The sequence below is a fragment of the Salarias fasciatus genome, chromosome 20, assembly GCF_902148845.1.
Source record: "Salarias fasciatus chromosome 20, fSalaFa1.1, whole genome shotgun sequence".
Lineage (NCBI taxonomy): Eukaryota > Metazoa > Chordata > Actinopteri > Blenniiformes > Blenniidae > Salarias > Salarias fasciatus.
The window spans coordinates 19,360,928-19,375,530 of NC_043764.1; the positions used below are offsets into that span (position 1 = coordinate 19,360,928).

The following is a 14,603-nucleotide window of genomic DNA, read 5'->3' on the forward strand; positions in this document are numbered from 1 at the left end:
GCAGAGTGCTGACTCAGGGAACAAACCAGGGAGAGAGAGAGAGAGAGAGAGAGAGAGAGAGAGAGAGAGAGAGAGAGAGAGAGAGAGAGAGAGAGAGAGAGAGAGAGAGAGAGGTGTGTACGTGTGTATGAGGAAAAAAGGGACCGATGAGGACATTGTGCTAAAGAGGCCACTCGACTCGCGTGTGCAAACCCAAACGTCCCGACCAGCGCTCTGCTCACTCGAAACCGTTTCATCCAACACTTTGAGGTTAAGGCTGAAGCTGACGGCCGAACTGAAAACCAGAGTCTTACTCTTGAGAGAATTCCATTGAGAAAAGGAGAAGTTAAAAGGAGAAGTCTATTTCAGTTTTGGTCCTTTTATTTGTATTATTTCACTCCCTCTTCTCAGCAAATGCTTTGTCAGCCTTGTGCCAGTTTTGCTGAATTCCGAAGTTCAAGGATTGATTTTACTGAACGTTTGATTAAAAGTAACCATATTCAATGCCAGCCATGACGCCACATGTGCCAAACAGGGATGTAACGGATACAATGAAAGAAACCTGAGAAACGGCACAAGCGAGCAGATCACACTTTAATACGACTCAAATGTGAATTTAATAAAAGGGAGATAGAGCTGAATGAAAATACACCATTTTCTGGTTCAAAGGATTTTCCTCTTGTGAACATAAAATAGTGAATAAGTGCACCGAAGTGGTTGAAGATCTATTTCATTAAACATGTTAAGCACAATTTATATTGGTTCATTAATCTCTTAGTGTAATATTCAGATTTTTGTTTGATATTTTATCAACTAAATAGACAGTAAATAAATCCAACACTTTTGTGGAAATAAAAGGGGGAAAAATCTACATGATCATTTTCATAGATTTACTCTGTGTGTTTATAATAAACATGAACAAGCACCGGTTACTTCCACTAATAGGGGCTGGAATAAAAATCCAAATTGTCTCTGGATTGCGTTTGTTTTTAACGAACTGTAAAATATTGAAAAAAAGTGGGATGTCGTTTATTTGATGGTTCTCAGTTTGTGCTGTAGTAATATTTCCATGTTGCCTTGCTAAAATGTTACTGGCCGGCGATAAACTGAACTGTGAAAATACGACTTTAACCAGATTTGTCCTGAATCATTTGGCCGCAGTTAAACTGGCACATGTTTTGGTGTGTGTGTGTGAGTCTGTGTGTGTGTGTGTGTGTGTGTGTGTGTGTGTGTGTGTGTGTGTGTGTGTGTGTGCGCGTTCCTGCCTTCCTGCCGCATGGCTATATACAAGTGTGGATGTGTAATACGATGTATATAGACTGTGTTCTAAACACAAGAGAAGCAAGTCAGCAACATCCAGGTGGTTTTGGTTTACCCTCAGATTTCACTCCACCCCATTCGTCACTCTCTCTCTCTTTCACTTCCCTGCCCTCTCGTTCCTCTCTCTCTCTCTCTCTCCCTCTATCCGTGTCTCCTTTACTCATCCCCTTGTTGTCTCCCTCTGTCTTTCCTGCTTCATTATTTGTCCTTTCTCTCCGGCTAAAAATACCTGCTGCCCTGTCACTATAACGGATCACCTGAGAGGAAATTTGCTGCCAGCAGTGGACAGTGTTTGATACAGCAGCCTCGCCCCCCACACACACACACACACACACACACACACACACACACACACACACACTGCAAAGACATACACAGCAACAACACACACATGCACGCAGATTCAAACGCATTCAGACACACATACAGGTCGTGTTTCCATGGCTTCTTGGGGACACTGCATTGATTTACGTTTATTTCCTGCAGACTTCCTCCGAACACAATCTTAACAGCTTGCTTTACCCGGACATGAAACGTTGTCTCACCTTAAAACCTTTCCAAACCTTCCTCACAAGAACGTCTCCCTATGAACGGGGGTGTATGAATAGATTCAGGCCCACACAGCAGTAATAATGCAGCAGGCAGGCACACACACGCACGAGCGCGCGTGTGTTTCCGTGCCATCAGGGGACAGTGGTTCTATTAATTTCCTGCAGACTCAGCTGAAAATAGAACTTGCCTAACACTAACAGTTACTCTAACTTTAACCTTTGTTTTAGCATAAAACACGTCTAAACCAATAATAACTTTGTTTTTGTCCCCACAAGAAAAATGTTTGTGCTATGTGAGCGCGTCAACGGAAATAAAGACATGTCTAGACATACATGATGCCTTTTGGGGACATCACACCGACTGACATTAAATTCTTGCAGACTCAGCGGTACCGTCTTATTGCTTAACTCTAACCCTGACCTCAGCCTCACCATGGCATGACCTTACAACATGTCTTTAACAAAAAGGGAATTTCCGTCACGTCCATCCCCGGCATGAGCCTTCCAACGTACAGACAGGTTTATTTCAAAGAAAGTATGAAATAACAAGGCTTGAGGGACACGCATATACACGGCCACTGCATTGCATTACCCCAGTCTGAACACAAACTCTAACATATCTTATTAAAAAGAGAATACAAAAAGTGGCAAATCCTCGCAATGTTAGCCTGAAGTTACATATTGGTCCCATAACATCAGCAAATACAGAAAGACATGCCTCAATGAAAAATAAATTAAAAAAATTATATTCTCAAGAGAAAATCTGCCAAATTCAAAAGACCACAGGGGTCACATTGGGATATAGATATCTATATGTGTGTGTGTGTGTGTCTGTGTACACATGCACACACACGCGGTGATAGTGTTTATATGCATGTTAGACAAACAGGTGCGGTAACCTCGTGAGGCAGTCTGAGCTGTTGGAGGGTTGACGGTGTAGGCGCAATAGTTACATTGGGTCACAGCAGTTGGAAGGCTGGAATAACAAATACTATCTCACTTACACACGCACGCAGACAGGGCTGCACCTGTGCTGTGCCGTTCAAAATAACAGAAATATATTGTGTGAGAGAGTCGCCGAGTAGAGCGATGCAGACAAAGAAAATATGTGTGAGCAAATGTCCACAAGGGGATGTGTGAAAATGGGTTTTTATGCAGGAGAGAGAATGAAAACCGGAGAGTGTGAAAAAGAGTGGGGTTGACAGGCCACTCTCCCGACTCGTAAGAAAATTAAATAAACAACAACTTCTCACTCCAGCTTTCACACTCGATGTGCAACTCAACCGAGTCTATCGGAGACGGCGTAAGGTGTCACTGTTTAGCGCTCGGCAGAATTTTTCCTTCTTGTTTCCTGTTCCCATGGCAACTGAGCGATGACCTGCGGTGACCCCCGAGGACTGGAGAGAGAAGGAGGTGAAGCTGTCATTTACCACGAGGCAGAGGATGAAGGCATTCAGGCTTTTCAGCTGGTCAGTCAGGTAAAGATGCTTTTTTTTTTTTTTTTGTCTTTGCTTTTAAGGTACAACGAATCATCAGTTTCACAACAAGCAGGCGTGATCAGTCCTCCTATTTTTACTATTTATGTCACTCCATTCTGCTTGTTGGACATGATATTTTTGTGCTTGCATTCAGGGCTACCCTTTCCTCTCTCTGTTCTTTTTCCGTCCCCATTCAGCGCTGGTAGCACTGCTACCTGTACTTCAACAGGCCCTGTTGTCTCATTATCAGAGTGACATTTGTGCAGTCCTGTGGAGCCATCTGGATGCGTCCCACACACATGTGAGAGAAACCAGCCTGGGTTTGGATCTGACTCACATCAAACAGCCTCTCTGCCCACACACACACACACACACACACACACCAAGACGCAAACACCAAATACAGACAGCACAAACAGAGCAGTTTCCAGAAGCTAATATCTGACATTTAACGAATAGTGAGGTGACAGAAAGAAGCTCTGCATTCGGACTTTCCGATCACAACAATGGAAGCTCTCCGTTAGCAGCTGCATGCAGAGGTGTGGACAGCTGTGGACAGAAACAGAGAGGAGGTGTTACCTCTCTTTATGAATGTCGGTGTTGATGGCGTGTTTAAATATGTACATGTCTATATATGTGGGGCAGCTCCACAGTGGGAAGTAACGTTTATGTAAGTGCTGCAAGTTCAAGATGTGAAACTGTCTTTGGCTCAAATGCACAGAAAAGATGAACAATGACTAAGAAGCAATGATCTACTTGAAATGTCTTAATAGTCGCAATACATGCAAACCTCTGACAGAGGAGATGCCTCACAGATTAAACTCTGTGCTCATGTTTTCAGTCAAAACTGATTTGTTTCAGAAAAAAAAAAAAGTGCTTGTGGTCTTGCATGTGTGACATATTTTGCACCAATAAGAAATGAGGAGGAAAGGCAAAGGCCCTGTGTGACTCAAACACAGAAGAGATCGATGACTGTGGGCGTGTTAATTCGAAAATGCTGTATCTCAACCAATTTGATATCCTGGTTTCAGTGCGAGCTGTAACCTGCTGAAGGGACGTGATGACTGTTGTTCGACATTTATGAAAAGACCAAATGCAGTTTCGCTCTGACTGTGTCGGTGCACTGAGCTGTAGAAAAACACCAGCGCACACACACACACACACACACACACACACACACACGCACACACACAAGTGAACCAAGAGACTTTGAAGTTCGCATAGTAACTTCTTATCTAATATGTGCAGTTTGGTTTGGTGTGCATGCACGTAAACAACCTTTTGGTCCAGAGCTCTTCAGGGCCTGCAGAGGACTTTACCTGAGCATCTGTGAGTGTGCAGAATGCCACTCCGACGTTAAAGTGACATGCTAAAGCTCGGCTGCGTGCAAGGTAGGCCTCTCTCCATCCCCTTCATCTCTCTCTCTCTCTCTCTCTCTCTTTCCCTCCTACCTTCTCTCATCTATAATTGATTGCTCCCACTGTACCAACTTCATTTGCTGGCAGTGAATAATGAATGAGACACGCAGTGGAGGCGCTTTTTCCTCTCCACTGGTTTGATACCCGATTAGCCGTTTACAGTGTATCCGTGCTATCCGTGACCAGGCCTGGGGTTCCCAACGTGTGCCTGCCACCAAGTGAAGAGACGCTGCCAACAAGGCTGCTCTGCCTCAGGGACGGAAAGCATGATAGCACGGGGAGACAAAAAAAAAAACAAACTCCCAAATCTTCTTTTGATGAGCCTTACAAAAGATCAGCGTCGTTTAAGACCGAGCAACAGGCACACGAGGCACCGGAGCGCCGAGGCAGGGAAGCAGGGTCGTTGTATGGAAATGAACCCTGTGACTCACAGTGAATCTTTAATTCCCATTAAAGCAATCTCACACTCTGCAAGCATCCTCACACACGCAAACACTAAAATACTGTACCTTGCACACGTCCACACTGACACACACACACGCACGGGACGCACGCACACACTTTTCAAATGCACATGCAAGCCCACACCCGCAGAGACAAACTGTTCTCTGGCGTGGCGAGATGCGCTCTTTTGAGGTGCATGCCATGTGATGCACGTTCTGCTTACCTCCTCTACACGGCTCAATGGACTTTCAAGTGATGTCCAGCACACACACACACACACACACACACACACACACACACTCAAGCAAGATTATTAATAGACCGTAAAGTCCAACAACGTGCAATTGTTTTTTTTTTTTTTTTTTTTTTTAAACAAAGCAGTGGAGGACTCAGAGGATAAAGATGAAATTTTTATTTTTTTTTAAAGGGGTAAAGTTGTGTCAACAGACTCAATTAAGGTTGACACGAGTGGCATCCTCTCTCCAACCCCATGAGGCCTTTCTGCCTACTATCCCAAGCCCACACACACACACAAACACACACACACATCCCCATTCATGAGAAACGGAACTCACTGACACAGAGACGCAGAGAAGCCGAGCCACATTTTTTTTTTTTTTTTGCCAGTCTGCTGTTGGAAAAAGTTGTAATGGCCAGACTGGGCTCGGTGTGGGCAGCAGAGGGCTGACGACACAGCAGCTGTTCAACTTTCTGCAACCTGATGGAGTGAGTGCATGTTTGTGTTCGGAGGAGCTATGACGATGATGGTGATGATGGCACTGCCATAATGAATATGTGGAGGAGGAAAACCGCAGCGAAGATGAAGTGGAGGATGAAAATGAGGATATCTATAATGTTTCCGTCTTCACAATCCCTTCAAGTACGAGACTTCAAGTGTCTGAACACTAAGAATTTCCTTTTGCATCTGCATATCTCAGCCCTCGGATCTTTCCCTCACCTCCTTGTTCTCTGGCCACACATACACACTTCAAACGAGACAACCCATAGCACAGAGAGACCTTCAGTGTCTGTCTGAACCTTATAGAGACAGAGACTGTCTGAGTCTGAATAAGTCTTGATCTGTAAAAGGTAGATACACAGAAGCTCGGTTATAAAGAGAGACTGAGGAATGGTTGCGAGAGAAAAGACTGAGAACACAAGAGAGCGAGGGTGCGTGAGAATGAGAGATGTAGCCTACTGTAGGGAGCTGGAGGGAGATGGAGACAGAAAGTAAGAGAGACGGAGGGAGAATAGATGAGCATGAGAGTGTGTGAGGGAGATAAATAGAGACGGAGCGAGCAGGAGGAGGGGGAGAGTGTAAACAGCAGAAGGTTCACTGGGTTCAGTGTGCAGTAGAGGAGCTGAAAGATGGGCGTCAGAACTCAAAGCCCAGGGGGCTGGATAGTGGTGCGTGACTCACATACTCATGCATACATTTACACACTCACACACATGCACATGCTCGCTGGCAAGCGCCGGCGCGATGAGAAACATCCAAACGCTATTTTATTTCCAAACATGAAGTGTTACACATGCACACTCCAGGGAGGCAACCTGAGGCAGAAGTAACAGAGGTATTGCAAACATGTCACATGTCAACACCTCATTCGACTTTTTTACTGAGTTACCATTCCACACAGTGCTGTAATGGTGAGCAACCTTCACGGCGAGAATGGTCCCTGTTGGGGGGGGGGGGGGGGGGGCTTTCAATATGGAGTTTGCATGTTCTCCCTGCAGATTTCTTAGTTTCTCCTGCAATCTAAAAATTTTCTTGAGGCTAATAGGTCAATTTAATTTCTATGATCTGAACTGTTAAGGAAAAAAAAAAAGGCTTTTATCTTCAAAGGTCATGGAAACAATTATAATGTGCAGTTCACTGTTCAATCAGGAAATGACTAATGTCCACAAGAAAATACGAAGTTCGCTGCTGTATATCGGTGGCGAGGCTCAGCGTGACGAGTCAAACCAATACTGTCAGTCTCCCAGTCCGAGTCGCCGGCTTCCTTCACATGAGTCACTAGATTTCATTTAGACGTTGAAAAACCCCGCACACACTCGCACAACTGACAACACTAATCATCATGTGGACCCGGAGCTGATCCTTCAAAGCGCACACGTTCACAGCTTGTCTGCGTAACACAATCAAAGAAACGTGGAAGCTTCACATTTCAGATTTTAGTCAGTGAACTATATTAAAACCACAAAACAGACCCAAAGTCAGAAAACAAAACAACTGAGTGGAATCAAACCGAGCTCACTGCTGTCAGAAAGTTTTTTTTTTAATGGCATAACAGGTAGAAACACTGTAGCTGTCAGATCTGCTGCTGGCAAGGACAAACAGAGCGTATGGAGAGCAGTGGTTGTATTTATAATGCACTGCTGCTTTCAAAGATGCTGCCAATGACTGTGTTACATTCTAGCATAGTTCGGCGAGACAAAAGCTCTTGTTTCTCACAAAGGTTGTGCATCTCACAGCTGAAGCGAGCACAAGCCTAGCAACTTTCCAGACTCACAATGGCTAATTAACACCTTGACAGAAGCGCGCGCTCCTCTCCCTGCGAACAAAGGCATTGCTGCTGTCGCCTCTCTGTCCTGCCACATTTAGCAAACAGCACCTAGATACTGTCTAACAGGGAGGCTCGGAGGCACAAGTTAGAACAGTGGCAGGCAGGTGTGCGTGCTCGTGCACGTGGCACTTGGATGTCTGTTGCCATGGTGACCCCCAGAATATCCCCCACACTGCACAATGTGATATTTTTATTAAAGTTTGAGCGCTTTGACTTTACTGTCTGGTGAGGCTGCCGAGATGCAAAGTGAAGACGCGCACATTTTTTTTTCTGAGGGTCTCGTCCCCGAGGCTGCCTGCGGCCGCGCGTCGCCTCCAATCCGGCGGCTCATGTCAGCACTTTCCCTTCTTTACAGGAAAATCAAAGCGCTCCGCCGGGGCCGAGGGAATTCTAACCGGTGACCGGGAATGGTCCGATTGAGTCGATGGAAGTAGTACATGTGTTTGCGACTCTGTGACTTGTGTGTGTACATGCACAAATGTGTGTATTTACCACAGTATGACTCACATACCACATCAGAGGCGATGCAGCAGAAAACTGAGACAACACTGTTTCAAAGAGGAAACCAGCACTGATAAAGCTGAAAGAGCAACAGGCGCAACACACACATGCATGCCTTACACTCACGCACACACATACACACACACACACACACACACACACACACACACACACACACACACACACACACACACACACACACACACACACACACATGCACGCACAACACCTCAAACAGTCGCTGGAAATCCCCTTTTGTTCACCTGAATGAATTAAACCCAGGAAGGTCTGTAACATGACACACATACACACATGAGTTGACCTACAAGAACTGTCATTTAAATTGCCAGAGAAAACGTGTCCCTCAGTTTCACGGAAACATGAGTATTCTCCTATAATCGCTGAATTTTAATGATTTTTCTTGATTGTATTCCTCTAGGCACCAGAGTCACCTCCGAGCTGTGATAAAATGATGTTGGCAGGAATCTTTGCACCACTAATTGCATTCGAGTTCTGCTGCATTGAAATGCAATACACAGAGTTTACCAGCAGAGGTCAATACTGACTCATGAAAGAGTTTACAGTATGTACAGTGAAGGGGAATATCATCCCTCACACTTTGACAAATGCCAAACATTGTTGAACTTCCTGTCAAACCCAAGAGTTAGACACAGCTTCCTCGGGATTGTTCCCGTTTTAAACACAGGACTGATAAACAAATCAAGTTTCATGTAGAATTACCTTATCTGTAAAGCTGGGACAGCAGGAGAATATATATTAAGAAGAAATTCAGAGTACACAGATGACCGCAGCGACATAATGAAGTAGAACAGGCCATAAATCATGTCTTATTATCCTTCTTTATCTCCTTACAGAGTAGGCAATGCCTTTTCCAAGACATTAGTGGTCGGACTGAAACAGCTTCTTCCAGCTGAAGTGTGATGTAATTGGCTGTTAGAAGCATCTCATTAGGGAAGGGGGAGTCGGGACCTGCAGGGATCCATGATGCTAAGTGCCAATTAACCCCCCCTGTGTGACAGTCTTCCGGTGTGCTTCTGCAACACTGTGAGTATTTGTGGGGATCTGTGTTTTTTTAATTACGTGCTTGTGTATGCACATAATTACACACTACAACGTGGGCTGTTCATGCATCCATAAAAAAAAAAAAAACAACTAGTCAAGAAAGGCTATTTAAAAAAAACAAGTTCAATGGTAAAAAAAAATTTAAATAAGGGAAGATGATAATTTAATTTCCAATCATAAATTATGTGTGTGCCAACAAGCAGTGAAACCTCTGCCCAACACTACAAAGGATTATGGGAGAATATATCAAATATATCAAGAGCAGAGAGGTCTTTCGCTGACATCAATACATATTTAATGGAATTTCTTTCTAATAAGCCAACACACTGAAACGTGAGCCATTAATGAAAGGCAGGGGGGGTTTCTCACCTCTTAATTGCCCATTAACTTTGCAGTTAGAAATGTTTTGTGGATTCTGTGCAGCTTATTTTTTTTCCCAGAACGATCAAACTGTTGTCTGATGAATTGAAGTGTTGCACTAAAAGGATGAAGTAGAACCTGTAGACCATTTATATCGATCAAATAAAATTTCCTGGTATTGCCCGGCCATTCTTGAGATATTAACAATCCCTAAATAATGAATTAGCGCTTTGTAAATGTAAGGGAATCCCCATCACTTTACTCAGTGCATTTACTTGCACAACTCAGTAAAATGTATTCGACCAGAGCTGGCTGTAGCTCATGAGGAAATCCTTCTTTACAGTCTGTAGGTAAAAAGTGTGTGTATTCTTTCCAAGCAGAGCTACATTCAGTAATTTTTTTCACACAGGGATAGTATATGGATAGGTGTACTGATCAGTCACTCTAGATTATTGCCTATAGGACAAAAATAATGCAAATATTCACTTTTTTACATCATCCGAAAACACACAAAGTTGGTTTTCATGTCAAATTGATCATCGGAAGACAGGCACGATACAGAATATGTGATGTGGAGTTCACTGTAATCGTGTGGCGCATGTCAAAACCAATGAGGCATTTGGACCTACATTATAAATCATCTCAGCATCAGTCTAGCTGCATATTTTTCTCTAAAACATGCACAAGCCTGTTAAAAAAAAAAAACAAAAGGTAATGAAATTAAGGTTGTTCTGTGTTGGTATACTGCATTTTTGTGTTTGATTATGAAGTTTAAGCTACAATGTATTTCAATTTAATGAATTTGACAAGACATGTAAATATTTGTCTCGATTTGGTTTGTGGTTCCAGGCCTGAGAGAAACAAACATACAGGGGAATAGACAAACAAGTCACACATCTATAGGTAATTTAGAGCAATCAATTAACTTAATGGACCCAAACTATCTTTAGAAAAGCCCACGCACGCACAGCACGCCAGCACGCCAGCACAGCAGGTCAAACACAAAGAACTACAGACAGCTATGAGCAATTTCCAGCTCCCATGCAGTTAACCTTGAAAGCACATCTGTGAGGAATACTTGTCAATATACCATGCACACAAACAAAGGAAAAAATGCAAAGTCCTTATAATTACCCGGCAAATCAAAAGCGTAGCCTTTCTGTCAGGAAAACCCCTGTTGACACTGAGAAAGGCAAATGTGGCTGTAACTTTGTTCAGTCAAAGCAATAAAATTATGGGAAAAGACGTTTTTCTGACTTTGGCAATGCTTCTCCTTTTTACTGTAGTGCAATATTTTCTCTGTTTTGCTTCCTATTATCTATTCACCTTTTATATTTTCCAGTTCCTTTGAAGTCAATACTTCCTTTTGAAAGGAGATCTGGTAAAAAAAAAAAAAAAAACAACAACAAGAAAATGAGCAATCTAAACTAAAATGAAAGGATAGAATCAAAGCAGGGTGAACAATAAGGTGAGATATGAGGAATTCCAAGACAATACGTTAGTGTAAAAAATTAAAGCAATTATATAAAAGATGAACAGCTAACCGTTTCTTTTCTTGTGAATTTTGTATATTTAACATTCAGTGAAGTTATTTCTCATGTCCAGCGATGAGACCTAGAGTCCCTTCTGCTTGAAAAACATTATATCTGTGTCGAAAACAAATTTCAGCAATAAATGATGTGTCAATACATGGCTAAAGTTATACTCAATAGGTTGACATATAGGTAAATATATAACATATAGGCGGGCAGGGATGGATGAAAGGGGGCGAGATTAATCCTGGTACATTCCTCAGTATTATGTAAAAAGCCTCTCCTCCTCTTGATCATGCCGACCCCCTACAGTCACCAGTTGGTACAGGCCACAATGCCGTAGCCCACTATAACCCCCCTCGTTTTACACACACACACACACACACACACACACACACACACACACACACACACACACACACACACTCACACACAAGCGGTACAGCCCACTACTGAGCCTGTCTGACAGAGTGAACAAGACAGAGTGTGTGTGAGTGTGTGTATGTGTGTATGGAGAGGCAGCCGAGATGAGAGTGTGAAACAGCGAGAGGGAAAACCTAGAAAAAAAAAAGAAAAAAAAAAACAGCAAGGCAATCAGAGAGAGGGGGGAGTGAGTGGGGGGGTGGCTGGAGTCAGCGAACACAGCAAAAAGCCAGAGGAGAGGAGAAGAAAGAGAGGAGAGAGAGGGAAGCAGGAGGAAAGGGTAACTATCTCCCACAATCCCACCACCAAAGTCAAGAGATGCCATGACTAGATGACCATCCACCACACACACCAGCATCCCGTCCCGGAGCCTTCACCACTGAGGGGGGTGGGGGGGTGGACAAGAAAAAATTCACACTCCAAGCCAAACACTCTTCGGCCGGTCCTCCATCCCTGGATCATGTCGTCCACCGGGTCAACCAACCACAACAAGCGTCTGACATGTAAGTAACCGCCACAGTGCGAGGCTCGCAGTTCACAACTTGGGGCGTTACTCTGATTTATGGCTGCAATCCAACACTGTGTTCACTTACTTTCATCCCGGGCTGCAACTGTGAACGATGTTATTCAAGAGCAGAAGGAATAATATGAAACTGTGCTCATTTTCTACTTTTGCCTTAAAATAAAAGTTTCCTCCTTCGTGAAATGCATTAGTTCTTCCATGACATGAATACCGAGGGCTCATTTTTAATCTCACACACAAATTGCAGGTATAATGTGCCCATTATTCATTTTTCTTAAAGCAGCATTGCTGAAAAGCATCCCACGGGGATTAATTAAATTATCACTCACCGAGAAACTCATGTTCAGTTCATCCTTTTACATCCTCATTATCCGTTTACTTCCCACGCTCGCAAGGAACAGCTGTAAAAGTATTATTGTGCAAAGTAGTAATAACAGTCATGGGTCATCTCTGTTTAGCTAAATTAAACTGACAGCCTTGATGATGGTGCAACACCGCTGATGCAGACGGTTTAATCACAGTGGAGGAGAAACGACTGCTTCTTAAAGTGTGTGCGAGCTAAAGGAAGAAGATCTGTATGCAGAAACAGGACAGACACTAAACGCTGTCTTCTAATGATCAAAAGTGTTTTTGTGCTAAGGTGTCAAGTGAATAATCTCCTGTTTTCATGGGCTGTTTTAGCTGCTTTAATGAGACAAAAACAAAATATGTGAAGCTGCTTATGAGAATTATTGTGTACCAGAAGAAGCCTACACATGAGATGACTGGAAGCCATGTTTTGATGGACCTAAATGGAGAACAGTGGACGTAGATGGAGGTCATCCCTGTGTTTAGCCCTGAGCAAAGAGCTTTAATGGCTCTGGGTATGGAAATGTCCTGGGAATAGAAAATCTGATCAAACACTCAGAGAGCAGGGATGGTCACACGAGGTTTAAGATAAAATCGTAGCACTGAGATCATAAAGACCTGGAGATGAGAGAAAACTAATTAAGTGTATGTAGTCTTGAAGCTGGAGAGGATGGAGCAGATAGTAGGAGACAGAGCTTACACACACATTTTACATAACATGCTCATGTGAAGCTTTTCTCCGAGTCGGCTTCAGGTTATAGTTCCTGCAGCGTGACGTCGGCTGGAGTGGTGGCGGTGCTGTATTAAGAGGCGGGGCAGCGTAAATGACCAGTTTTGATTTACTTTCTGCTACAAGGCTGGGGCTTTATGGATATGTGTGTGTGCAGCGAGGGGGGAGTGGGAGGCGGCTGTTGTGGTGCAGTGATCTCACTCATACATGATTTATGCTTGATGGACTACTATGGCTACCAGGCCAGCAGAGAGGAGGGCTCGCCTCGGTAAATAATAGCAGTAATTTTGAAAACTTATGTTAATGTACAGAGCTGAGAGGCGGTGACACATCCCTGGGGGAGCATGGAGGGCGTGGAGGAGGGGAGGGGCGGCGTACGAGATGGATTGGCTGTCAGACGTGACTGTCCGTGCAGTGTTACTGCCTCACCAGCACTCTCTCACACCCAGTCTCTCCCTGTTGACTAAAAACAGAAAGATGATCATGGGATTTCTGTCCACATGCCACGAGGGAAATGAACACTTCGTCATGTGACTCAGTGGTTCAATAAGAGCATTTGTTCCTTACTTCCAATGCAGCGCGCTGGACTTCTGATGTATGACTGCACCATTAAATTCACACAGATCAGTGTTGAATTTTTAAAAGGGGAAAAAAAGGACAACAAAATAGAAACAAACTGAAGCATCCAAACAGGCCAGGGTGCAGATTTATACTATTAAAAAAATGTTATTAAGATGGGAGGTGTGGAATACTAGGAAGAGTGCTGGAATGGATGGACCTCAGCCCACACTCACACACTAACATGCATGCATGCACACACAGGGGGACAGGTGTTAATGATCTATATATGTGTGAAAGAGACAGATTGAAGTGTGCAGGAGAAACATTTCCTGACAGAATCAAAGTGTGGATTACTTGGCGCACAAAAAATTGCAGAAGCAAATGTCAGGCGTCTTTTCACCCTGGTATATTTGTTAGTATGAGGCTTAGCTGAGGTGAGCAGACCCAGTAAAGCTCTTTACAACAAATCCCTGACACTACAGTTACTTCAAACAAGGAACAATACACAGCTGACTCAGGTTGCATAACTACGGATTTCTTTCTTTCTCTTTCTTTGATTCTTTTCCTTCCTCTTCACTCTTCTTTACATTTTGCATTTAAAAGCAACGCAGCACGCTCAGTCATCGTCATGCAGTAGGAGTCCAGCGCTGGGCGTGCAGCTACAGGATTGTGTCAGCCTTATGTAAGAGTAAGACTGCGGTAATTATGGTTCAGTGTAGGCTGAGATAAAGCACGGATCTTTGGATCGTGGGGGGTGGGGGGGCACGAGGTCGTGCCACAGTTCA

The 14,603-nt window shown here is 43.8% G+C and overlaps 1 protein-coding gene across 2 annotated transcripts in view; it reads left to right on the forward strand.

The window, feature by feature from the left end:
* Positions 1-4,676: 4,676 nt before the first annotated feature.
* Positions 4,677-14,603, forward strand: part of LOC115407543 (dysbindin-like) — an 18,706-nt gene continuing 8,779 nt past the window's right edge. Inside the window, exon 1 of one of the 2 annotated variants that reach the window (XM_030117915.1) lies at positions 4,677-4,719. In XM_030117915.1, the coding sequence (XP_029973775.1) occupies positions 4,695-4,719 (25 nt within the window). In that variant the 5' untranslated portion in view covers positions 4,677-4,694. Of the gene's footprint in view, positions 4,720-12,017; positions 12,160-14,603 lie in introns of those variants that run through there. The other variant, XM_030117914.1, reaches the window with a different exon arrangement.